The sequence below is a fragment of the Besnoitia besnoiti genome, chromosome I (assembly GCF_002563875.1).
Source record: "Besnoitia besnoiti strain Bb-Ger1 chromosome I, whole genome shotgun sequence".
NCBI classification, from domain to species: domain Eukaryota; phylum Apicomplexa; class Conoidasida; order Eucoccidiorida; family Sarcocystidae; genus Besnoitia; species Besnoitia besnoiti.
In genome coordinates this window covers 6,505,552-6,530,272 of record NC_042356.1, presented here as the reverse complement: position 1 = coordinate 6,530,272, position 24,721 = coordinate 6,505,552, and the positions used below count along the sequence as shown (strand labels likewise).

General features: G+C 57.8%; 4 protein-coding genes across 4 annotated transcripts; 2 read left to right on the top strand and 2 right to left on the bottom strand.

Moving 5' to 3' along the window:
* Positions 1-80: 80 nt before the first annotated feature.
* BESB_009300 (SWIB/MDM2 domain-containing protein) lies at positions 81-4,559 on the top strand (the record flags this gene model as incomplete). The annotated part of the gene is made up of 4 exons (XM_029359684.1): positions 81-2,939; positions 3,001-3,042; positions 3,258-3,728; positions 4,011-4,559. 4 exons carry the CDS (start codon positions 81-83, stop codon positions 4,557-4,559), a joined length of 3,921 nt encoding a protein of 1,306 aa, XP_029222597.1.
* Positions 4,560-6,494: 1,935 nt separating this feature from the next.
* Positions 6,495-7,856, bottom strand: BESB_009290 (ribosomal protein RPL30; the record flags this gene model as incomplete). Its single annotated transcript, XM_029359683.1, has 3 exons — positions 6,495-6,595; positions 6,982-7,083; positions 7,733-7,856. The coding sequence occupies 3 exons, from the start codon at positions 7,854-7,856 to the stop codon at positions 6,495-6,497; spliced, it is 327 nt and encodes a 108-aa protein (XP_029222596.1).
* Positions 7,857-9,258: 1,402 nt separating this feature from the next.
* BESB_009280 (uncharacterized protein) lies at positions 9,259-13,478 on the top strand (the record flags this gene model as incomplete). Its single annotated transcript, XM_029359682.1, has 2 exons — positions 9,259-10,467; positions 10,989-13,478. The coding sequence occupies 2 exons, from the start codon at positions 9,259-9,261 to the stop codon at positions 13,476-13,478; spliced, it is 3,699 nt and encodes a 1,232-aa protein (XP_029222595.1).
* Positions 13,479-15,986: 2,508 nt separating this feature from the next.
* Positions 15,987-20,853, bottom strand: BESB_009270 (catalase; the record flags this gene model as incomplete). Its single annotated transcript, XM_029359681.1, has 9 exons — positions 15,987-16,097; positions 16,234-16,338; positions 16,850-17,076; positions 17,503-17,758; positions 18,290-18,461; positions 18,992-19,387; positions 19,702-19,769; positions 20,246-20,305; positions 20,737-20,853. The coding sequence occupies 9 exons, from the start codon at positions 20,851-20,853 to the stop codon at positions 15,987-15,989; spliced, it is 1,512 nt and encodes a 503-aa protein (XP_029222594.1).
* Positions 20,854-24,721: the final 3,868 nt, after the last annotated feature.

Below are 24,721 nucleotides of genomic sequence, written 5' to 3'. Positions count from 1 at the left end.
CGCGGCAGAGAAGGGTGGGTGGGAGTGGAATGATAGAGGAAAAAAAGTGGGAGAAAAGAAAGACGAAGAACTGGACAGTCATGAAGAAAGAGGAAAAGCGCCTGAGTGAAGGAGGGCGCTGGAGCGGCTTCGGGAAGGGCAGCTCCGCCCGTCCAGCTGCGTCGGCGTGCAAGATGGAAAGGCCGTCTTCTTCTCCTTTTTCTCATGCGTCTTGCTCTGTGCGCACGAAGCCCGAGTCTTCCGGCGCGGGTCTCCTCAAGTCTTCCTCTTCGTCTGCGGCGGCCACTTCATCTTCTTCCTCTTCGCTGCCCAAGACGACGGCCTGGACCTGCCGCGCGGACAAGCAGGCGACCCTCGCGCGGCTCCGCGAGGCGCAGAAACTCGCGGCGGGCGGGTTCAAGCGCGAAGCGAAGGCGAGCGTGAAGCGCAACCCGTCGGCTGGGACGGCCGCGAAAGCCCCGAGCAAGAAGCGGCGCCGGCGGACGAAGGGCGCGGGGGGCAAACGTCGGCGCCGGCGGAGGCCGACGGCCGCGCAGCGCGAGGCAGGTCGGGCGACGCTGATGCGGGAGGTGCGGCTCTCGCCGCTGCTGCAGGCGGTGGTGTGTGAGGTCTATCCGGAGAAGCGGGAGGCGGGGGGCGAGATTCGCATGTCGCGGCCTCAAGTGACAAAGTGCATCTGGCAGTACGCGCGGGACCGTCAGCTGCTGCGCACCGAAGGCGGCGGGCGCACGGTGCGCTGCGATGCGAAGCTCCAGGCGCTCTTCGCCGGCCGAGAGGAAGTCGACCTTTTCCGCGAGCTGCAATCGCTGCTGGTGCCGCACCTTCTCTTCTACGAAGAGGACGAAGGCCGCGGAACCGACGAGGAGGCGATCGTCATTGACACCGAGAGCAGCACGGATGACGCGGCGCCCGCTGGCGTGCAGGGGGTGCGCGGCCGCATGAGGCGCCCCGGGGCGCCTGGCAGCGGAGCGTCTTCCTCGAGCTCGTCCGACGAGGACAGCAGCAGGAGCAGGTCCAGCGGCGACGCCTCAGATGACAGTGAATCGTCAAGCAGCGAAGATCACGCGCCAAGAGAGCGAGACGACACGCCAAGAGAGCCAGACGACGACGGGGGGGCGGGGCGAGGCGCCCCCGCCTACCATCGGCCGGCGAGTCGCGAGGGAGAGAGAACGAAAAAGCGACCAGCCGAACTCGACGAACGCGGCCGCGCGCGCCGGAGGCGCCTTCTCCACTCCGCGTCCTCTTCGAGCGACGAGGAATCCGAGAGGGAATCTCGCTCGTCGCGAGACGAACGAGGCAACACGTCGTGCCGCGCAGCTTCGTCCCCACCCGCGAACGTCACCTCTTCTTCGTCGTCTTCTTCATTTCCTTCGTCTTCGTCTTCCTCGTTGCGGCCCTTATCTTCATCGTCTTCGTCGCCGTCTTCTTCTTCATCGCGGCCTACATCATCATCATCATCCTCTTCTTCCTCTTCTTCACCGCGGCCACAGTCTTCGATGTCTTCTTCATCGTCTTCTTCATCCTCGTCGTTCGCCTCCTTTTCGTCTTCAGCTGGCTCCTTCGCTGGCCTCTCGGGCGGCGCGCGGGAAGCGGCGGTGACGGGCGACTGGCGCCGCGTGTTTCGCCGCCCGGGGGAGAGACCGGAGAACCCTTCCGCATCTTCCCTCTGGTCGTGTGCGCCTCCGCTCTCGGCTTCTTTGCGCCACCCGCGAGAAGAGACACACGAAGACGCGGAGGAGCGACGGAGACGCATTCGGCTCGCGGTCGCGGCGGCGGTAGGGGCCGAGGCAGACGCGCACGGGCGCGAGCGGGCGCGGCGCGGCGGCGACGCGTCTTCCAGCGCAGACCGCAGACGCAGGCCTGATGAGAGTGCGGAGGGCGGGAGAGCTGCGCCCAGAGGAAGGCGGTTTGCGATTCCGCCGCTGCCGCCGCGGAGCGCGGCCGAAAGTCGTCAGCGGTGCGACCCGCGCGGAGAGGCGCGCGACGCAGACAGACTGGAGCGCGAAGGCCGTTCTATCTTCGAGGCTAGCAACCTCGTGCGGACGGAGGCCGTCTGCAGCGAGGGAGAAAGCGGCCGCGACGAAGGGCGTCGGCACCTCGAGAGAAGCAGCGAGGGATACGGCAAGACGGAGGCGAACCTCGCCGGCGAGGAACGTGCGCGGAGGGCGGAGGACTGGAGCGCAAAGCCCAGGAGAGACGAGGAAGAAGGAGCACATGGCCGTGGGAGCGCGAGCAAGCGCCCGCGAGGGGAGGATGGAATCGAAGGGAAAAGAAGAAGCGCTGGAGAGAGCGACCCCCCTGACGAGTCCTCCTCCTCCTCTGATTCGAGTGAGAAAGCAGGGCGCCGAGAAGGCGAGCGCAGAAGGAAGCGGAGCCGACGAGCGTCTCGCGCCCCGTCGGACGAGGAGGGACAAGGCCGCGACGGCCTGCTGTCGCGTCTCTTTGCGAAATCCTCGATTAAGCGGAAGCGCGCGTCCTCCAGCGCGGTCGAAGACGAATCCGCCGCCAGTCTCTCTCGCTTCGCTTCCTCGTTGTTTTCTCCTTCTTCTTCTCTGCTGGGCGCGGACGGCGCTGCGGCGTCCGCGTCACTCACCGTCGTCATTCCCAGCGAGGACTCTGGAGTGAGCCTATACCTCGGGGGGATCGCCGGCGCTTCCGTCTCTCCCTCCTTCGAGGTTCGACCGTCGCGACGCGTTGCTGCGGCGTTTGTCGAAGGACGGCTGGTCTTCCAGTTGACGTATTTTCCGCTCCTCAGCCCCGTGAAGAAGACCGAAGACGGCCGGCTGCACAGCGAGCGGCGCGCCGGGGGAGAGGACAGACTCAAGGGCGAGAAGGGGGCGGCGGCTGCTGGTCGAGAGGGGAGTGAAGCAGGGTGCGGAGCCAGCGGCCAGCCTGCAGACGAGCGCGGCGCGTCCTTTGAACTCGCAGTGGAAACTCTGGTACGCTGGGTGTTTCTTCTTATCGCGCGCGATCTGAGCGTCGGTATGAGCATCTGCACAGGCTCCATGCGCCGCGCCTTCGTCGCGCTTGGATCTTGCGGGAGTGAGCGTGTGGCGTCGAATCGGGCACCTCGTTAGCTGCCGGCGTCGGGAAGGCGCGCTCTGGAGTTAGATCTGATGCAGAAAATACAGAGGGGAGCACATCTGCATTCTCACGTGTGTGTGTTGCTGATTTCGTACGCGTGTGTATATTCATGTGCTCACGATCTCGTGCTGCGCATTTCTTCGCGTTGGTTTTCTCCTGTTTCTCTTTTTCAGCCGGTGCATGTGACTCTCGACCGAGCCCCGGAGACGGGCGCCTTCCGCCTTCGCGGCGCGTGTTGCGTCTGTGGCCTGCACCCTGCGGAGGCCTACCGGTTCGTCCTGCAGGCAGTCAAGCGAAAGAAACCCCGCGAGGAAGACGCGAATGGCGACTCGCACCCCGACAGCGCCTCGCCGTCTCCGCCCTCCACCGCTGGCGCCTCTTCGGCGCCTCGCTCGGCTTCTTCTTCCGCCTCGCGTGCGCAGGCCGCGACTCCAGCCTCAGCGCCCACTGTCTCGGTGCATGACCTCGCAGACGCCGTGCTCATGCAGCGCGCCTCTCCCAGCCTCTGGAGCGTCTCAGAAGCGTCGCTCTTCCTCCACTCGCTGCGCGTGCCCGGCCTCGCGGCTGCCGGCGAGTCCTGCGCCCTCGATGGCGCAGGCCTTCTCGAGCTCCGCAGTGAGGACTTGCAGAGTCTCGGCGTGCAGGTGAGTGAAGAACGCGAAAAATCGAGAGCCAACCCGCAGCCGCGTCCACGCCTGCCTCCCCCCCCCCATCCCCCCCCCCCGCCCTCGGATCAGAGCACCCGCCGGCCAACGGGGCGCGGCGGTCTGGGACGGGAAAAAAGGAAAAAATGAGGAAAAATTTCTTAAGTCGCTTTCTAGCGCACAGCTGGTGCAGCAGGCACATGACGTTTCGCTGGCGGCTGGTGTCTTTTGTTTTGAGGCGTTTTCTCGTCGCTTCCGCTTTCGCTCTTCACGTTCCCACAGGCACCGTTCCTGCGCCGACGCGTGCTCGAGGCGATTCGGAGCTTGCAGGGAGGCGGCGAGAAGAGAGAAAAACAGGAAGAAGAAGAAAAGCAGGCAGAGTCACAGGGAGACGCACACGGCGCGCGAAGCCTCGAGGGCGAAGACGGTGGCGCGCAGGGGAGAGGCGAAGGAGAGAGGCACGGGGCGCCTCCGCGGGCGCCACGAGAGAGACTGCCGGCCGCGGAGGCAGGCGGAGAGGCTCTTCCGAGCGAACGCGAAGATCAAGCGAACGAGCGGGGCGTTTCGATCAAAATTAGAGTCGAGGAGGCCGTAAGCAGAGAGGCGACCGGCGAAGATGACATGCCGCTGAACTCAGAGAGAGACGCAGGACCGCCAAGAGACGCTCGCTTGGCGACTCAAGCGGAGATACAGATCGCCCCAGCGGAGACGTCGCAGCGACCTTCGTCTTCTTCTCCCTCCTCGGATCCTCCGCTTGCTGCGAGTCTAGAGCCCGCGCAGGCCGTTCTTCCCCACGACGCAGCTGTGCCTGTCAAGCAGGAGAGATTCTGACATTCAGGTTTTCACCCTTCCTCAAAGTCTCCATTTTTTCTAACAGGCCCCTCACGCATTCTGTATGAGGCCTTCTCTCCTCTTTCTCTTGTTAAGCACTCGCATATCAAATTTGTAGTTATATCTGGTTTGTGATGTTGGAGGCGTGCGTGTATTTTCACGCATGCGTTTACGTACGTTGCAGTTGCCTCGGAGGTGCATGCAGCTTCGTGTGCATGTGTGGCATCTAGAGGCCTTTCTTCCCCGGTGCTCCTTCCGTGTGGATTTTTTGTCTGCGCTGTCGTCTGTCATTCTGTGTCTCTGCAGCGACGTGTGGAGTCAAAGGGCACGCATATATATATATATATATATATATATATATATATATATATATATATATATATATATATATATATATATACTTGTTTACGTGCATGCACGTATGCGCATATATGTGTCCACATACATACATGTCTTTATGGTTTGTTTTTAGTATGTGCCCTTGGTTTTTTGACATTTTACGGCTCGCTTGCCCCCTGTTTCGGCAGTTCAAGGCTCCGGGGGTGTGCGAGGCTTGAGCAAATTTGTCGTTTAGTCATTCTCTTCACATGCCTTCGATGTAGACAAGTCTCTAGCAGGTCTCTACTCACAGGTAGCTCGTCCGCCCACGGTTTAGGGCTGTTAGCAGAATCCGCGTGACCGCCACGAAACCCGCGAAAAGTCCCACAGAGGCCAGCAGACGCAAGAAGCCACGGATACGAAGAAGCACGTGCGTGCGCGAATTATTCCAGGTGGCCTGATGGGCAGCGTCATCTCCACGAGCTGTGTCTTTCCAGTGCTGTGATACCAGTCATATACTTCGATACGCAGATATGTGGATATATCTATGAATGTGCAGTATACTACAAAAATACAGGTGCTTTAATATAGTCTGGACAAAGAGCCACCGCTATACATACATATATATAAATATATATATATTTATCCATATAGGTTAGGGAGAGAAGAGAAACAGGGAGAGTTTGCAGAACTCGAATGGGGCAGTTGGTTGACGCCGTTAAGAAAAAACGGCTATGAATGCTCTCTGCTTATCTCCATCCACAGAACAACACGCTGGCTTATTCAACATAAAAATGGAAAACGAGAAAACCTGGTCTGCGTTTTCTGGGGCATGCATGCGCTTATCCTTAGTATTCGGCTACGGTCGGGATGAGGATCGACGGGGTGTGCGGGTTCGCCCCCCTTCTTCCACGTAGATTGTTGCCTTTTTGATGATCTCGGAGGGAGATAGAACTATGGATTTAGCATTTGCGTAGAAACGGCACCTCTGCTTGAGTTCGCGGGGACTCCTCTCAGCGAACGCCGAACAGGCGAAAGTGAACCGCTACCCCCACTCGACCTTTACGTAAGTGCACCTGTACAAACTAATATTACTATATATATATGAGTTCTGTGTCTCTCTGCCTATACATACATATATATACATATATGAGTTCCGTGTCTCTACGCCAGGGAAGGCTCTAGGGCAGGCTTAGGGAATTCCCTCTCGAAAGCGAATCTCTCGGTTCACAACGGCGAGCTGCGCGTAACGTGAAGAGGAGACTCAGCTACTTCCTATTTCTGCTGGCGCCTCCTGGAGGGAGGGCGAGGCTGCGGCGCGCGCGAACGAAGAGGGACAAAGCGTTTGAGTTCGAGTCAGATCGAGAGACGGGCAAGAACAACACAACAGGAGAAAAGCGTCTCAAGGCGTGGAAAGACATCAGGTCATTGCCCTCACGCAGCCTGCCTGCGTCTTCACACGAAGACACTCACGGATGCGCGGCCGTAGTACAGGCACACGTGATGCGCATGCCTATACGAAGACACTTTCATGTAGGCGCGTACAGAACGGGCGGCGAGGCTTCTTCCGCGTCACACGCGACCCTCTGCTACTCCACGTTTTTCCTCTTTTCCTCTCTACTCCACAGAGCGAATGATATCAGAGTCACCAGGGTCAGTCACAGCCAGGCAGCTGACGCGGAAGAGCTTCCCGCAGGCGGTGCCGAGCTCGTTGTTGTCTGCAAACAGAAAAAAAAGGCAAACGTGCACGCATTAGAACGAGAGGAAACTTTTTCGGGAGAGAAAGCTCACAAACACCAACGATAGGCAGCTAGGGGGACCTGCTGCCGACCCACCTCTCTGCTCTCCACGAGGAACGAGAAAGCTTTTCTTTTTCGAAACACACACACCGCCGCATACGTTGGAAACGTTCGGAAACAACCCGAGTCTTGACCCGCAGAGACTGAGGAAACCGACGAAGAGAGCTCTTCCCGGAGGAGGAAGCCGCAGACCGCCGAGCGACTACGTCGAGGGAGACATCCAGTCGTTTGAAGAAGGGTTCATCACTCGAGACCAAAACGAGACGCGCCGACAAAAAAAAAAGGCAAACGACTGAAATTCTCACCTCCATGGTAGTGGTGGACGCCGCACTTGGAGAGCATGGCGTAGTACTCGATCTCAGACTTGCGGAGAGCAGGGCAGTTGTTGCTAATGATGATCAGCTTCGCTGTACATACACCCCAAAGAAGACACAACGTCAAGAATGCAGGAGGAACCAGAAGGGCGCTCGCTGCCTCTCCTCCACATCCGCAAAGTGCGCAACTGCTTGAGAGGCCCACGCGGATTCAAACGACGGAGCGAGTCCAGGCGCGGGCATTTCTGAGCTTCGCGTGACCCACGCGCACACACACACGCAGCAGCCAGGTGATGGAGGCGGCCTTTCCAATCGCCTCGCCAAACCGCTGCACACCACCTAGAGACCCTGTTTTTCACTGTACAGGCGCGCTTGTTCCCAACGGTCGCGGAGAAACCACGTTTCCGCCCCGCCTGGGCCGACCGCCTGTTTTGCGGCGAGCATGGGCGCGGCGACGCCTCTCCCCCCCTCCACCCTCGCGCGAGCCTCGCTGGAGAATGTGCGAAAAGATGAGGGACAGGAAAGCAATATTGTTCGTCGTGAGTCGTTCTTTATCCTCTGGCTTTTCTCCGCCTTTCCCGCCCCTCCTTTTTCCGCGGACTCCTCCCCCCACACGGCGGCGGCGCGCGCTGAGATCCCTTTCGCGCCCTGCCTCAGGCGCCTCGCCGGTTGGGTTCCCTCGCGGCTTCAGGACGTCGGAAAAATGGATTTTTTCAGGCCACCAAATCGATAGAATTCTCACCCTTGCCAGTGCGGAGCGCGTGGATGGCGGTCTTGCAGCCAAGGTTCACCTTGCCACTCTTCATAACCAGCTGGAGGCGCGAGTTGATGCCTTCGCTCCCGGCCTTCTTCACTTTCTTCGCCATGGTGCCGAGAGTTGGTGCGAAAAAGGCAGGGGACGGGGGAGAGAAACGCAAACGAGGAAAAACGGAAAAGATAAATAGGCGCGCCTCACCCGCCGCACGCAGGCGCGACGCCATCCCCCGAAAAAGAAAGCGAAAAACCGCGGGAAGGTCGCAGGAGTCTCCCCGCTCACATGCGGGGGCCGTCCATAGCCTCTCTGTAAAAGCCGGAAAAAGGGCATGCGAAAATCGCAATCGGCTAAAGCATGAAGCACCGCGCGCGCCTGCCACCCGCAGGGTCTTCTGAGATTGGAATAAATGCCGCGCGCCGATCGTGACGGCGCGACAGGCACGCGAGGGAGGAAAGAGAGACACCCGGGGAACTTGACACGACAAAAAAGGCCGCACAGAGCTAGCTGTCCGTGTTCACGGCAACGCCGCGGAGACTACCGAAAGCCCATTTTCGGGGCAAAGAGGATGAGGAAGGGAGTCAAAGAGACATCAACAGAGTTTCGGGTTCAAAGAGAGGGACAGATGCTTCGATGGCACCAGTGACCGAGCAACGAACGTCTCTGCGTGTCTCCTCTTGTGACGCATGCGGCGCCTTATGAATCACGCGATGCTTTTTTTCCCTTCCGGAGAGCGAACGGCCCAACAAACGCTGGCGACGGCGGTGTGTTGCGGGGACGGTGTCTGCTTCAAACTTGGGTCTCGCCAGCCGCCGGTTCAGCGAGGAAGTCGAGTGCAGTCCAGCCTCGACCTAGCTAGATGCACCGCGGTTGCACGTGCTTTGGAGCATGGTTAGGACGGAGTTTGTGGACTTTAGAAAGAGAAGACTTGCGAACAAACGCGGAAGGAGAAGCGATCCTTGTCAAATCTAGTCGCGGCTGGTCTCACAGACGGCAAAAAGACGGTCGTGACCGTTTGTCCGTCTTCTCTGGCAGGCTTTCGCGTAAAGACACCCCAAGCGCTCAGTTGAGAAAAAGTTTGAGCGATGATGCCAGAAGAACATTCACACTAGAGAGGAAGATAACAATGACGTAAAGCGGTTTCAGTGTGCTGGCGTGCGAGCCCCGTGCGGATCCTGGCAGGTGTTCGTACACCTGGGAGGAACCCGGGAAAGTGTCTGACGCGCGTGTGAGGGCATGCTCCTCGACTGCATTTCGTCATCGCCAGCTTGCGAGTGCTTTCCTGCTTTAGACCGTTGTTTCTGGCCACGATGCGTGCCGAAAGTTTCAGCAGTCCGCGTGTTTGCCGCAAGGGCCTCGTGTGCCTCTGAGGTGGCGCTTCAGAGGCAGGAAGGAGCTGTGAGAATCGCGGAGCGTCGAGGGTGTGTCTCGCAGCTGGCTTTTCCCCGCCATCGCCTCTCGCTTTTGCACGTTGTTTCCGCTGGCTTCGCGTCATGTTGTTTACCTGAAAACTCACCATGGAGACCGCGCATGACAACCCCCGCCACGCGGCGCCGACGCGCGGCTCGAGGGAGGGGTCTTCGGCAGCCTTCTCTTCCTTCTCTGCTTCTCAGCCGTCTTCTCCGTCCTGCTCGGGTCCTTCAGCGTCCAGGGAGGCTGCTGACAACGCCTGCTCGTTGTCCGCGGCTTCTCTTGCGTCCGCGTCTGGTGGCGCTTGGGACCCTTCGAATCCCGAGTTTGCTGCAGATTCGCTTTTTCCAGTTTCTTCTCTCGCGTCCCTGCCCTCCTCGTCTCTCTACGCCAATATTCCACCCTCATCCTTCGACGCTATGCAGCCCTGGGCGTCCGCTGCCTCCCCAGGCTTCTCGCCAGTTCTTTCTTCTGCGTCGCCTCCACTCCTGTCCGTGGCTGCGGGGGGAGGTCTCTCCTTCTCCCCTCTCCATTCCCCGTCTTCTTCCCCGCCTTTGCTTCCTCCTCCTCTGAATGCTCCCACGTCTTCCTCAACCCCCCCGCAGTCTCCGCTTCCTCTCTCTGCTGCGCAGTTGCTCTCCTTGCCCGTTGAAGGCACCGGGTCAGCGCCGACCTTTTCGGTTTCAGCAGAGGCCGCGCCTGGCGCGTCTTCTCTCCTTCCCCCTCAGCCTCTCACCGCGCAGGCTGCGCTCCGCTGCGGGACGCCCTCGCCATCTCGTCGCCTCGCGGCGCCTCTGGACTTTCCTCCGCCTTCTTCTCCGCGGGCGGCGTCGCCTGCCGCAGCGGCAGTCTTCGCGCCTCGGCGCGCGTCTGGCGGATTTCCTGCGCCGGTATCCTTCTCTCTCCCCGCCGCCCTGCCCTCTGCGCGATTCTTCGCGAGGCGGCAGCACCCAGCTCGCGGTGCCGCGAGCGAGCCCCTCTCGTCGTCCGCAGCCTCTGCCTCTCTCCACGCACTTTCCTCCGCGCTCGAGGACGCCCGCGAGAAGGAAAGACGCGCGCTGTTGACTGGGTGCGATGCCCACGAGGCGGAAGGCGACGACCCGTTCCTCTCCGCTTTCGAGGAGCTGGACGAAGGCATTCCGTTTCCGCTGCCTTTCTGTCCTCCTTCTGAGTTCCTCTGGCGCAGGCCGGGCGCAGACGCGGAGGATTTCTGGAAGGAGGAAGTCGGGGAACCCGACGACTCCTTCCCGAGTCTCTTCCGCGGAGACGCTGAGGTGTACAGACACCTGCTTCAGGCGCACTTCGAACAGCCGCAGGTTCGCCGCCTAGAGGCAAACTCGAGTTTTCTCGCATTCGCCTATTATATCTGAGTGTTTACAGATCCAACTAAGTTAATGACAGAAGACAGAAATACACCAAGCCAGCGGTTTTCGATCGGATTACTTTCAATACCGCAAAACATGCTTAAAAGTGAAATTGTTTCGCTCGAAGAACGGAGAGCTTTAGGACGCCAAGGTCGCAAGAGAAGACACGAAATAAGCCGTGCATCATCTGTAGCGAACCCACTTCACATTCTCTCGCTGCGGTGCCCCCTACCGTTCCTCGTTGTTCTTTTTCCTGCCTACTGATACCTGTATCTGTTTATCTGTCTATATTAATGTATATATGACATATGCGTACACATTCCCACATATGTATATAGCGTATAAATATATATACTTCAATATATATAATCTTTGATGTATCTTTGTGTGCGGTTACGTGAATTTTCTTTTCTTGCTTTTTTCTCTCTCTGTCTCGATCGCGTGTCTCGCGCGCGCGTGTCGTTTCTCTGCAGGCCGCTGCGCCCTCTAACCCCAGCGCCGCGTGCCGCCTCGATGAGTCTCTGGTTCCCGCGCCTCTGCAGGACGAATATCTCTCCTTTTCGCCGGCGCCCGCGTTTTCTTCTCGCTTTCTGTCGCCAGCTGCCTTCCGAGAGAGAGTGGAGAGGATCGCGCGCGCCGCGGAGAGCCTGCAGCATGTCCCCCCGCCCTCGCGGCTCGAGCTTCGCTTCAAAAAATTCATCTCTCTAGCCCAGGATCTCGCGCAGGAAAACGCGAGAGCTGCCCAAAAGGCGCAAGAAGCGGCTGCTGACGGCAGAAGAGGGGAGACTGCCCGCGAGGGGCGACACGCGCGCCGCGAGCCGCCGCGAGCGTCTCCAGGCCCGGAGCACGACGAGGACGCGGTCGCGGCTCGAGCCGGAAGTTGCCCCGGGCGCGGCGGTCCCCTCTCCGCAGGCCTCGCGCCCCGAGCTGTCTCGTCTGCTCTCTCGGCTTCGGCTTCTTCTCTGGCGCCTTATTTTGGTTTTTTTCTGTCTGCGGGTGTTCGCGTGCCGTCTGTGGAGGAGGCGGTCGCGTGGAGCGTCGCGCGCGAGTTGCGGTCGTGGCCTGCGACGCTGGACTCGGCGGTGCGGGAGAGCTTGCTCGAGGCGCTGCGGCACAGCCGCGCGCGGCGCTTCAACCGCTTCGCGTGTCGAATCGCGTGGCCTCCGGTGCCTGCGCTCTGTCCGTACAGCGAAGCGAACCTGTGGCGGGCTTTCCGCGCGGCCGTCGGGCTGCAGACGTTCGCGGCGGTCCAGGATCTCTTCCGCACGCGCTTTAACCGGCAGAGTGACCTTCACAACCTCGCTGTCAACCAACACGACATCCTCGAACGCGCCTTCCGCAAGCGCGCGGAGGCGCGCGAGAAGACGGCGTGCACAACCCCCAGCCCGCCAGAAGTGCACGCGCGCGAGGCCGCCGCGCTGCCTCCGCCGTCGTCTGACGCCCCGCCGTCGTCTGACGCCCCGCCGTCGTCTGCGGCCTCCTCGTCGTGTGAGGCGGCGCGGCTCTTTGCTGCGGCGACTACTCCTTCTTGTGTGGAGCCGCGGCCGGTGGGCGGGCGAGTGCGCGCGGACGAAGTCATTGTCTCGGTGTCGCTGTATCATTCGACGCGCGGAGGGAAGGTCGCCTCGTTCGACCTGCTCGCTTCGCAGACGCTGTTGGATCTTCGGCAGGCGCTACTGGGGTGCTGCGAGGCGGAGTTTGAGCCCGGCGTGCCGCTCTTCCCCGCGAGTTGTTTCCTCATCGACGGCGTGCTTTACCCCGACGCGCGCTACGAGGAGAGCGAGGTGGAGTACGCCGACATGCTCGCCGCGCACCTGCGAGGAACGGGCAAACTCGCGGTGAAAAAGAAAGTCTTCTTCCGGAAAACGCGGCGCCGAGAAAGAAGCAGCGCGCGCGAGCGCAGCGCGGGGGGGACCCAAAAGAGAGGAGAAGAAGGCGAGAGGAAGGAGCGCGACCCGAACTCGTCTTCTGGCGGCAGGGGAGAGGCTCTAAGCTTGGCAAGCGAAGACGCGGCAATGGCGCAATCCGCGGCGGAGGGACTGGGCAGCAGAGAAGACGAAGAGAGAAGCGAGGAGGCCAACAGGCGACGCGAGGCGCGAGTCTTGCGCAGAGGACGCATTCTAGAGAGAAGAATCGAACGCGTGCGCGGCGAAGAAGACAGCGCGGATCGCACGTGCGCGGTGTGGAGTGTCGCGGCGCCGCCGGTCAAGCGCCTTGACGGCCTGCCGCGACCACGAGGAGAGAGGGAGCAGCGTCCCAGGCACTCAAGTAGCGACAGCCGTCTCGCCTCTGAGATGGAGGGACGCGGAGAGGGGCAAGATGAACGCAAGGCGCGTTGGGCAGGGTCTCGGCGAGACGCAAACGCCGGCCTCTTTGGCGATCAGGAGGGAGTTGATGCGGCGGGCTCAGCTGGGGAAGACAGCAGCGACGATGAGGAGCTCGTGGAAGTGGAGGAGGAGGAAGACGTGGTGATGATTCCTCAAGACGAGGCGGTTCTTGCAGACCTCGTTCTGCCGCTGCGATCGCCCGCGTGTTTCCTACATCAGGGCACGTGCGAACACCGCCTCATCTTTTGGAATTTTCGACAGTTTGACTCGCGGAGGGACTGTACGTACACCGCAGCGTACCCCGTGAGGACGTATAAGCCGGCGGGAAAGACGATTGTCTGCCACGCCTGCGAGCAGAGTCTGGCTGCGAAAGGCGTCGTCAACAGTTTCCTCTGCGGCCTGCACAACCCAACCTTCCTCTGCTCGCTCTGCTACCGCCTTCTCTTCGGAGAAGGCCCTCAGGCGACTCGCGCGGCTGCGAAGGGAGGCGCGCGCCGAGAGGAGAAAACGAAACGAGGAAACTGCGCCAGACAGCCCCTGGCGGAAGCCGAGGCGGCCCGAGGCGGAGAGCCGACAGCAGAGGAGGACGAAGACGATGAGCCCTTCGCGGTTCACTTCGATTTGTTCGATGGGTAGCTCAGCAGCGGAAGAACTGGAGGGCGCCCGGCACGGAGGGGCAGATGCCGCCCATGCGCTGGCAAAAATTTCGTAATTCACTAATATACAGGCGCGTGCAAGACAAGACACACGCGCGCGCAGAGTATTTGCTAGTCAGTATGAATGTACATACATACACTTATACATGAATATATATATTTATATTGCAGGTACACACCCGACGATGTCAGGTGGTGCGTGCCCGCATGGAGTTGTATCTGAGGGAACTCGCCAAGGGAGGGAAGGCACGAGGGAGACTTTCCAGCAGTGACCTGGTTGTTCGTTTCGGTCTAAGGTCCTGTGTCTCGCTCCGACAGAGGACGAACGCAGTTTTTGTTCCGGCTCAGTCTCACCGAGCGGTGGAGCGGCGATGGTGGAGTGCTGCAGCAGCTGTGTGCTTTCTTGAGCACGGCTACGTGTGAAGAAGAAGGTAAATGTAGAACGCGATCAGACCCTCTGGCCGTCTCGCCGGTCCTCGCACGTGTACAGCGAAGGTTACTAGAGTTTACTCCATGCGAGAAAATGAGGACAGGAAGATAGGTCGTCACCCCTGCGCACGAAATATCCATCGCGAATAAAAATTCAATGAGTTACACAGTTATGGACCGCAGATCATTTGATTTGTATTTCACACGCGGAACGGAAAGCCGCTCTGCTTGTTAGGCTCTCTTGTGACGTCGCGCGCGTACGCAGCAGACACAGCTCGGGTTTTTTTTTAATTTGGAGTGTGCGCTTCAGTAGTAAGGTCACACAGGAATGGCAACGTTTACCTCCACTTTGCGAGGCACATTTTGCAAGTTTTTTGTCGTCGCAGTCCACCGGGGCAGAGGTTTTCAGTGTGTTAGTCTTTGCTTGGCTTACAAGGTGAACGTATTTTGCTCGTGTACGAGCGGAACGAAGTGCGAAACCTGGGGTGTAAAGGCCCCGCTACCCGATCTGCGGTACGTTGTGCCTCTTCATATCTTACTCGAGCTTGTTCTGCGTACACGACGGCACGAGCCAACGGGCGTCACGTGCAGAAAAGCAGATGCCGGCCGGTGCTTGCCTCACTTCTAAGATCCGCAAATAGTACAGAAGACATTTTCGATGTGTACGGAAGCTATGACTGAGTGCTGCAGCAGTCAACAGGGAAGACGAACAGTCTCCACCGCACGCGAATCGCTGTAGGTTGTGCGCTCTACGTCACCGCCCGATTCAGTGGCGTTTCTTGTTGAAACCACGCGGGCGAATACAACTGTTGTTCCATATCGAGTTTCGACGGTGTTTAACCGCTGCAGCCGTCACCTGTAGAAACGACGCAGTGTATCGTCGTGTAGGCAGTTTCGCTCGCTTGGTGGCAGCGCGTTCTCGTAGGAGCTTTTCTCAGAAAGAGGGGCGTGCTTCGCGTGTGCGTATTCTGTCGGCTCTCCTCCTTCTGTCACCTCTCGATGTTTTTCGATGTCCATGCAAACCCAGAGTTCCGTGCCCGCTCTCTCGTCTCAGCGATCGCAACGCCGTTCCCGCTAGGTGAGAGGAGCGTTCACACGAAGTTCCGTTACGCACGGCGTTCCAAGACCCCATCCTGAGCACGCTCGCCTCTCCCACGGAAACAGCAAGCCTCAAACGCCAAAATCCAACACCGCAAACAGCCATCCAGGGGCCGAATCAGGTGTACGTACACCTGGAGTTCCAGGATTTGACGGAGTGGCTGCGTGCGCCCACGACGTCCTTTCCCGCGGCAACACGGAGGGAAACTCAAAGGCGCTGAGCAAGCCAGTCCTCGGCAACAAGTCAAATCCCGGGTGCGGCACGAGGCATGCGCCTAGAACTAGGTTTATCACTTTTTCTCTATTGCGGCAGCTACACGCCAGCACGAGGGAAGGCACACGGCGGAAAGCCACTAGAGGATTTTCGCCGCCGCTCAGACCCGTCATACGTTCTCGATGCATTAAACACCGGACACTGACACGTATACGCTTCGCTACAGAATGCAGGCACGCACATGTAATACAAAACCTGCATGTGTATTTTAATCGGAATATCGGAGAAAATACATGCAACCACACGCAAGAGTGCGACGCCAACGCGTGCGCGCTTCCCTCAAGCAAAACGGGTCTGCATTTCCCCCTCCCCCCTCCCCCCCCCCCCTTCCCCTCCCCGTGTTGTCCCGTTTCATCCCGTCTGTTCCTCGCCCGTGGGGTATTTTCGCATAATTCACAGCATCGTCTCAGCTCTGCAACGACACAGTGACATGCGGGATAAGCGCCATAACACAACAACTCTGCTTCTTCCATCAACATGGTTTCTTGTACCTGCGTCTCTCATCAGACGCGTTCTCGATTCCAACGCTTCGGTCCTCTTGCCTAGGTTTCTCTAGAAGACTCGAGCTTCTGCGTCGTCTTCGGTTGCTCTCTTCTGCCTCGGGAAGTCGCGGCGAGCATCCGTTCCTTTCTGTGATCGAATTTTTCGCCTTCGCCTTCTGGAGTCTGCCTTCCGCGCCCGCGACGTCTACAGGCTCGCTGAGTGGCACGCCTCAATGGGAAGGCCGACGGCGCGTGCGACTCTCTCGCCATACTCAGGATCGCATTTGTAGAAGATCTTCACCTGTCGTTCCTGAATCTGTGACGCGAGCAACATAGAAAGCGCAGCGAGACCGCGAATGGAATGTGGCAAGATGGGGGAATGAAAACACGAGGAAAAAAGAAAAACCACACCAAAAACCCCCTGGAAGCGTCCTTTCCCATGAGATGCTTACGTCGCGTCGCGCTTGCTTCAGATGGTCAGCGATGTTTTCAATCAACGCCGCGCGCTCGGGCTCCGCCAGGACTTTCCGGTACAAAGCTCCAGGCTGCTCAAAGTCCTGCGAGCAAGAACGGAGACAACAAACGCGAGAAAAGTTGAAGGCAAGCTCCAGAAGTATCCAGCGCAGCGCATCGCCAACCCCTGCCTTCAATTCTTTTGCAAGAAGTCTTCTCCCATGAAGATTCCAAAGAGCCACATCGCGGCCTCTCTCAGGCCTCCGGGCTTTCCCGATGCTGCGTTGACAGCCAAAACGCACACGGCATTCCTGCCAACGTTGCACTTCGCTGTGCATCAACACAAGTCTCTCAGGGGTGGTAAAAAGCCGAATGTCCCCGCGCCATGTCTCGCGAGCCTTGAATCCCTCCTCTTTCCGGCATTACCTAGCACGCCTTCGACGGTATGCACACAGATACATGCGCCAGTAAGCAAATACAATACATATATGTTTATATGGATGCATATATGGATGTATTTATCTGACGACTTCGGTTCTCTGTGCCTTTTGAACGCGTCGGCTTGAGTTCTGTGTGTGCCGCTTGCGCGATATCGTATCTTTCCTCGGCGCTTACGCTGTTGGGGTGTTCCTGGGGGTGGCGCGCGACGAGGCCGGTCACGCTTGTGGAGCCCGACCAGGCTGCGTTTCTTTTGTCCGCTTGAGGAAAGCCGCTGATGCTGTTGGGCTCGTAGTTCGCTTGCCCGCCCTTATTGCCATCGATGCACATGGGGCCGTCGCGCACTGAGTAGTCGCCGTGAGGGCAGTTCCACGCGCGATTCACTGGAATTTGGTGGTAGTTGGCTGCGAACAACGCGACAAAGGGAAAAAGGAAGGCATCCGATCTGAAGTTCCGCGGCCTCCGTAGTCGTCTCCACAGCGAGACGCCGAGCGAGAGCCCGGTCACCGCGCAGGTGACGGTAGGGAATGCAGAAAACAGAAGCCCAACAGGCGCGGTGTCCACAAGGAGAGCAGACGAGAGACGCCTCTCAGACAAGAAGACAGGGGGAACGGCAGAAAATGGAAGCTCTAAATAGCCGCGCCTGTCTTACGAACACGACCAGCATACTCAAGGCCGCGGCGCAAGCAGATGCGCCGTCACCCCACCACGATAGACAGGTATATATACACATATAAGTATGTCTATCAGCATATATATATAGATATAGGTATATATATCAGTATATATCGAAATATATCAGTATACTTTGGTATTTTTGATGTACGAACCTCCGAGTCTGTGTCGGTGAGTGTCTGAGTAGGAGAAGAGGCGGCCCTGAAGCATGCGGTCTTCGCTCGGCTCGATGCCCGGGATCATGTGCGCGGGAGAGAAGGCCGCTTGTTCAACGTCCTGGAAGTAATTTTCGGGATTTCGATTCAGCACGAGCTGCCCGACGGGAATGAGCGGGTAGTCGCCGTGAGGCCAGACTTTGGTGACGTCGAAAACATTCCAGCGGTACGTCTCTGCGTCCTTCACCGGCATCACCTGCACACAGGAATGGCGAGAACGCGAACCCTCAACAGCTCAGGAGGATGTTTGTTAAGGAAACAGTTTTCGCGCCCGCGTGGACGCCGCCGCCCTCCGAACGCGAGCCCCCACGCTTGCAGTCACGCACAACACCGGGTTCATCTGAGACGCAAAGAGATGCACACGGACGACGGACACCTGCAGCCTTGTGACTCTTGAGACAGGCAGGACGCATGCAGATGCAACCGAATATAAAACGCGCAGGTCTGCATCTCCAAGCAAAACGAGACGCACGAAAGAGGGGAAGCCAAGAACAACTCTCGCCCCGCTTTCCTCTTCCTTTCTTCGCGCGTCTACACGTGTTTGTCGCCTTTTGGTCTACCGTGAACAACAATCCTCGCAAATGAACACTGAAGCGCGCGACACGCTGACTCCGAGCAATGCTTGTTGCTCAAGTCTGGTGAAAAGAAGGAATTCACCAAGATGCATGCCAGGACAAATGTCCAGCTTGTGTCGACTGTCGAAAGCCTCTCTCTCTGTTTCTCTCACCTGAATGCAAAATGTCCACGAGGGGAACTCATTTCTGGCGATGGCGTTGAAGAGATCGCGGATTGCGTAGTCTGGGTCTTCGCTTTCGAGCTGCTTCGCGCGATGTCGAGACAAGTTCTTGATTCCCTGATTCGTTTTGAAATGCCATTTCACGTAGAACGCCTCGTTATCCCTGCATTGAAATGGCAAACATCACCGCAGATAAAACCTTTCCTCAGACACCGACAAAGGGCGAACAGACAGAGTCAACAAAACGTTGTAAAGCAACAGACACAGGGAGAACGAGCCACACAGCGAGAATAAAACAACGCGACGCGGAACACGGCATTCGGCCGAAGGCAGGAAGCACAGTCGAAACACAGCAGGCACTCCACCCCCCCCTATGCTGCGTAGATATGCTCAGGCGAAAATTCAGATAATGCAAGACGTCCATGATCGTTCATGTGAAGCAGACATTGACGCCAAACGAGACACTGCAGACATGCGCCAGAGAACCACAGACATGGGCGCAAGATTGCGCGGAGGCCTCAATATAACACACTTGCCCGTCTTCGCACACATACGCAGTCTGCGTATCTCTTGCGGGCAGGATCGTGTGCCGAGATGCGTTGTGAGCCGCGTGTCTGCGTCCGCATGGCTGCCTGCGTTCCGTGGAGAAACTGCGAGCGGAGGGCTGCGCACGCCTTGAGTTTTTTCGCTCACTTGTTGACGAATTTGAACGTGTGGCTGCCGTATCCGTTCATGTGCCGAAATCCGTCCGGCGTGCCGCGGTCCGTGTACAGAAAGGTGACCTGGTGAGCGCTTTCGGGGACGAGGGAGAAGAAATCCCACACCATGTTGGGGTCGTGCACGTGCGTGAGCGGATGGCGCTTCTGCGAGTGAATGAAGTCGGGGAACTTGATCGCATCGCGCACGAAAAAAATCGGCGTGTTGTTCCCTACCATGTCCCAGTTGCCTTCCTCCGTGTAAAACTTGAGCGCGAAACCCCGCGGATCGCGCTTCGTGTCGGCGCTACCCAGCTCGCCCGCCACCGTTGAGAAGCGTGCAAACACTGGCGTGCGCTTCCCAACCTTCTCAAACAACTTCGCTTTGCAGTATCTGCGCAACGAAGGCGACACCAGACAATTGAGAGGACGTGCCTGAGCCACGAAGAGCCTCGCATGCCGTGGATGCGCATATGCGTCGACGCGCAAACGGGGGCACGCATCTACAGATACACACAAATTCCTCAAGCCTAAACCCGAGAATACGTGTAGAGCGACGTTTTTCGTGATCAGGAGTTGGGGCCGCGGGCGTATGAGGACGTAGCCTCTCCTCAGCGAAGAACGGGAGAGAATCGAGGCCAGGAAAAAACCGAACTGCGCGTCATCGAATGAATTTACCTTCGCTGCAGGCAATACGATGTCACTTACTTGGTGATGTCGTGCGTGACCTCGAAGTAGCCAAAGGCGCCGCCGCCTTTGGCGTGCACAACTCGCTCCTGATCCGAAATCAGCACGTGAAAATACACGTCGTACAAGTGAAGAGGAAAAGGACTTCCCACATCACTTTAACCCCAGAGCGATAAAAAACACTTTTCACTGCCCCCCAGGACATGCAAACACTTGCAATGTCTGAGATTCCAAAACTCGCACACCTGTCCGTCTACCGCTTGTGTGAAATTCCGCGCGCGGGAGACCGAGGCGAAAGCGCCGTATGTGTCTCGCAGTGAAAATCCAGAAAGAAAGTGTGCGTATGCAGATATCCCTGGGCGATCATGTCTGCCATACGCACGTAGTGTCGCCGTCTCGCATATGTCTCGCGACTATCAATGAATAAAGGAGGCAGCTGCGTATGCACAAGGGTGCGCATTGATAAGCAAACGTGTTTTTGAATGAAAGGCGCCCCATACAACCTCTGAGATCTATGTTTTGTCATTCTCTCGTTGCCAGCGGCTGCGCACGGGAATCAACTCACGGGGATGCGTTCACGATCGAAGTGCGCGAGCTTGTCGAGGAGGTGGAAGTCGCCAAGTATCTGCGCCACAAGAAAAGTGACCGCGCGCAAGTCGACAGCATGTTGAAGAATTCGTGTCCTGCATCACCTTCTAGCGTAACTGTGTGTCTAAGCTCGCAGCCTCTATGCACAACAACGCTACACGATGTTGCTTTTGGAGTTGAGGCGTGAAGACCCCGGAGTAACTAAAAAAGGCAGGCGAGCTGTCGACGTGGCTCTAAAATTTCAACCGACTTCGCGGGGTATCACAAATCTCCCCATGTCCAAATGCATCGGTGCATATCGGTGAGCATACATTTACGTCTGATTACGAGAAGTCGAGCGACGACTATGACTCAGTACAAATGTCGTCCTCGACTCACGCGCCTTCCGCGCAGATGCACACACCTACGGACAGATCGACGCGAGACACGCAATCTTGCAAAACGCCTGCGACGGTCAAATTCACCTACTGTTGGGCCCCTGGGGCCAGCAGTGATGGAGTGTTGGTTGTCATCGACCGGATTCCCCGAGGAGGTGGTGAGGAGCGGCCCAAATTTCTGGAACGGAGTGGGCTGCGGTTGCGCCATCCTGCTGACAAGGCGGGACGAAATTCAGAAGGATGCCAGAGCCAAAGGTGCTCAGCAAAATGTCTCCGAGGGTCTGCGAAACAACGCACACGCATCAAGGGATGGAACAGTCACGAATTTGGAACAGAATACGCGCGATGGTACACCGTCGACGTGACACCAAGGCACGAGTGCAGATGCGCAAGTAGGAGGTCTATGCGCAGGCACGGATGTATGCATAAAGAGACAAACAGTGCGCACAAAAATGGCGCATCCATGAACCTAGAAATCCACAGAAGACGCGTGGGATACACCAGGCCCCATCCTCGCACGGCGGGGTCAGCACGCAAACAGTAGATCGATCGGCCGAGGCCTATTTATGCGGCTAGTCGCACTGAGAGTACTAGTGAGAACCGGCGAGAAATAGCATCCACCGAAAGACGCTACACAGCATTAAATCCATGATTTACAGCCCCATACACTTTCTGCGTCTGGAGAGTCACGTGACAGATCGCGTGGTGTAACGGCCAGCACAGGGGTCGGCTCGACCAGCATACAGCCCAGAAGCAGGGTTGTTTTTGCAAATCACTTATTTTAATAAACGGCAAAGTAGTTCATCTATGGTCTTGAGGAGGTTCTTGGTATCAAATGGCGGAATGCATCAAAAAGTTAGGCGGACAGAATTTAGTAGAATCCAACCCAACGCACGTGGTGTGTCTACAGCTACAGTAATGGGTAGGAGTCAAAAGGCAAACGCTCTTACAGTACGCGCCCTTATTATTATATATTCGAAGTCTTGCTAATGCGTCGTTCCGAAAAAGAAAGATTCCTTATGATTTGGCTGCCGACACTCCGTGTCACCCAGGCGACGAGCGTCGGGTTTGTCGTTCACACAAATACCAACCGCCGCAGTGCTCCAGCCTGGAAAGGCCTTCGCTACGCTCGGAATCATCATTACCTACCGGCCGGCGATATGAACCGTGGTATAGAGACAAGCGAAACAGGAAATCGGGCAGCAGGATTGACGGCTCGAGTTACAGAAAAAATACTAAAATCTGGTTGCACGCCAGGCGAAGGAAACGGGAACGGGTGGCCACGCGGATTGCACGGAGTACCAGGCCAGAAGGGAGCATAAACGTTACGAGCGAGAGTCGCCGAAATTTGGGATGGAGTCAAAGCACGATTACTGGAATCTTGCGCTCCTCTCGACAGGAAAGCTGTGGTTCCGGAGCAGATGGGTGCTTTCTCAAGACACGAAGCAGCGAACGAGACGGCAGCTCAAACAGCCAAAACCCGCGACCGGGTCTCAAGCGATCGATTCGCGGCGGCTTCCAAGGAGTCGTCGGCGCGTTCCTGCTTAAAATGAAAGCATCTAAGCCATAAAGTAACAAGTAAATGCCTCTAAATGAAAATACCGGCCTGTTGTCGCCGTGCAACCGTGCTTTTTGGCTCCGTCTCTGAGACCCATCACATATAACAGCGACACACTGGCGGCGCTCCGAAAACAAAAAACCTCGCCTTCGTGGGGGAGAGGAGGGGGGTCGCGGGGAGCGCGCGGCGCGCTTCGCTTTCGGAAACGGTTAGTCTGATCCTCGTTGTATTGTGCTAGCATGGTTTCCAGAACACACCAAATTTCCGCGAGTCTCTTCCGGGCACACCTCGTCTTTTGCCGGTGTGCTCTCAATCTAAATTCATCTTGTAACTTTGGTGTTCGGCGCTGGATCCCATCGCGGATTGACGACAAATAGAGGGCCTCATTTGAAAACGAAACGAGATTGCGGGCCGCTAGGCCGGGGGGACGGGGAGAAAGGGGGGTGGGAGCGAATGCTTACCGCTACTCCTACGTTTAACAGAAAAGCCGGGGTCAGCTCGTTGAAGGGATCGTGCTCGGTGCGACCGCACTTTCTCTACGTTCATGATTAAATACTACCTAACGAAAAAAAGGGCGGAAGGAGAAGGCATGATAGGTGTGCGTGGCGATGACCATTTGGAGTTGCAGCAGGGGGGGGCCGCGGGGGTGCGCTCTTGTCGCACCCCCCCGGCCCGGAATTCCAGCCCGCATCGCCGGGGCCGTTGACGCTAGGATCTGCAGTATCAGTCCGCAAAGCGGATGTAAAATTGCTCAGGACTTTGTTGCTGCGTGAATCTCCACTTGGTGTGGCAAGGGGCAAACTTCAAACTCGGCGGGTCTAGCCAGTTGCAAGGAGGAAGCTATTCGCTTGCGTACAACCTCGTGTGACCAGCCGTCATCGACGATATCTAGGCGCTGCCGCCGGCAGCGTCCGCCAAGGCGAGAAGAGAAAAGCGTTTCGGAATCCGTGGGAACACACACGGGCCCTCAAGACATTAAGATAAAGCGCGGATGTGGAGCAGCATGATTCTGCAGATAGTCTCAAGGAGGGCACGGGGTCACCCCGAGGCACACCACAGAGTTCTACGAACCAGCAACGAGAGTTGCGTGCGTCAGATGCTGGGCAGGGGGCGTTTTCAAGCGTCTGCTGTAGTTCTTGATTCAGTTCACCCTTCGGTGCGCATTACTTGCTCAGGGGAGCCTGGCATTTCTCTGGCGCATGTCAGTGACCGGCTCGTTGACAGGGGTCACCTGAGTCGCCTTCGGCAGGTCAGACGGGGCTGGCCGACGGAGTTCCTCTGCGTGTCCTGCACCGCATATCGGCTAGCAGAGAGAATGGATCGTGTGGGAATAAATCCTCCGTCTCCAGCCAGTCTTCACTTTCCTTTCCTTGCCGTTGATTCGCAGGCATACACGCAGTCATGAGCCCTGCGGGTCGCGAGACGGCAGCGGCGCAATCGTGTGATACATAGTGGAGGCGAGGCTGTGCGCCCCCGCCACCCATTTGTTAATCCGAAAAGTTCCAAATAACGTTTGATGAGGTTTTACCGGACCTGCGCCTGCTCATGTAACAGGTTCTTTGCCCAAGGTAACATGCGGGGAACTCAGCAAGAAAAAAGCGAGCGCGCCAGTTGCAAGCGCCGTAGGAACAGTGCTGCGTTCTAGTAGGCCACCCAAGTTTTCTCGTGTCCGTTACGGAGTGACGTCTTTCCTCTCTTCCTCCGTGTATTTTTGACTCCGGTCTTTCTTCTTCACTGGTCATTTCTGCAACTTCATGTCCCTCCAGTTGGAACGTGAACCGCGAGTCCAGAAAGCGAGCTCGCCGCCCGCCAGTCCGTGCGTTTTCGCGTTTTGCCCGCGGGGTGGTTCACGTGCCTAGCTGTCACACCGTGTTTTCTCGATTGCCTTTTGCTTTCCGTCAGCGGTGCCGTCCTCCTTCGTGCCTTGCGGCCGCGAAGAGCAATCAAAACAGCCCTCGCGCAGCGGAGAGTAGTTTGTGTTGCGGGCACTGCACGCGCGCACCGCGCCTGCTAGTCTCATCGCTGCTCTGTCTGGCAGCCCGCTTTCCTGCCCGCCATCGCTCCACTCCGCCTTCTCCCCTGTGCGGAAACGAAACGCGGCCTCTTCCTTGCATCAACCAGTGAGTCACCTGCAGCCTTCTGGAGATACAACATCGTTTCTTGTGCCCTCTAGAACTAGGTCCGCGACGCAGTCAGTGTGCCTCACGCTGCACACGGGCGGGAGCGCAGTCGGACTGTACCCGGCAGTTTGCCTTCATTCCTCCTCTTTCATCTAGCGCATGACGCGTCCGCTGAAACTGGCGTGAGAGTCAGTTATCTTCGTTTTCGTTCGTGACGAGGACTGACTCACCGCTGCCCCCCCCCCGCCCCCCCCCCTTCCCACAGGACCAGGCTGGTCGGCCTGCGGTCACAGGCTCACTTGTCTCGGTTGCCTGGGAGCTAAAACACATATCAAGAACCCCGATCCACACGAGAATTACGTAGCATAATGCTTCTGAAACGCCTGCTGGAGCGCACA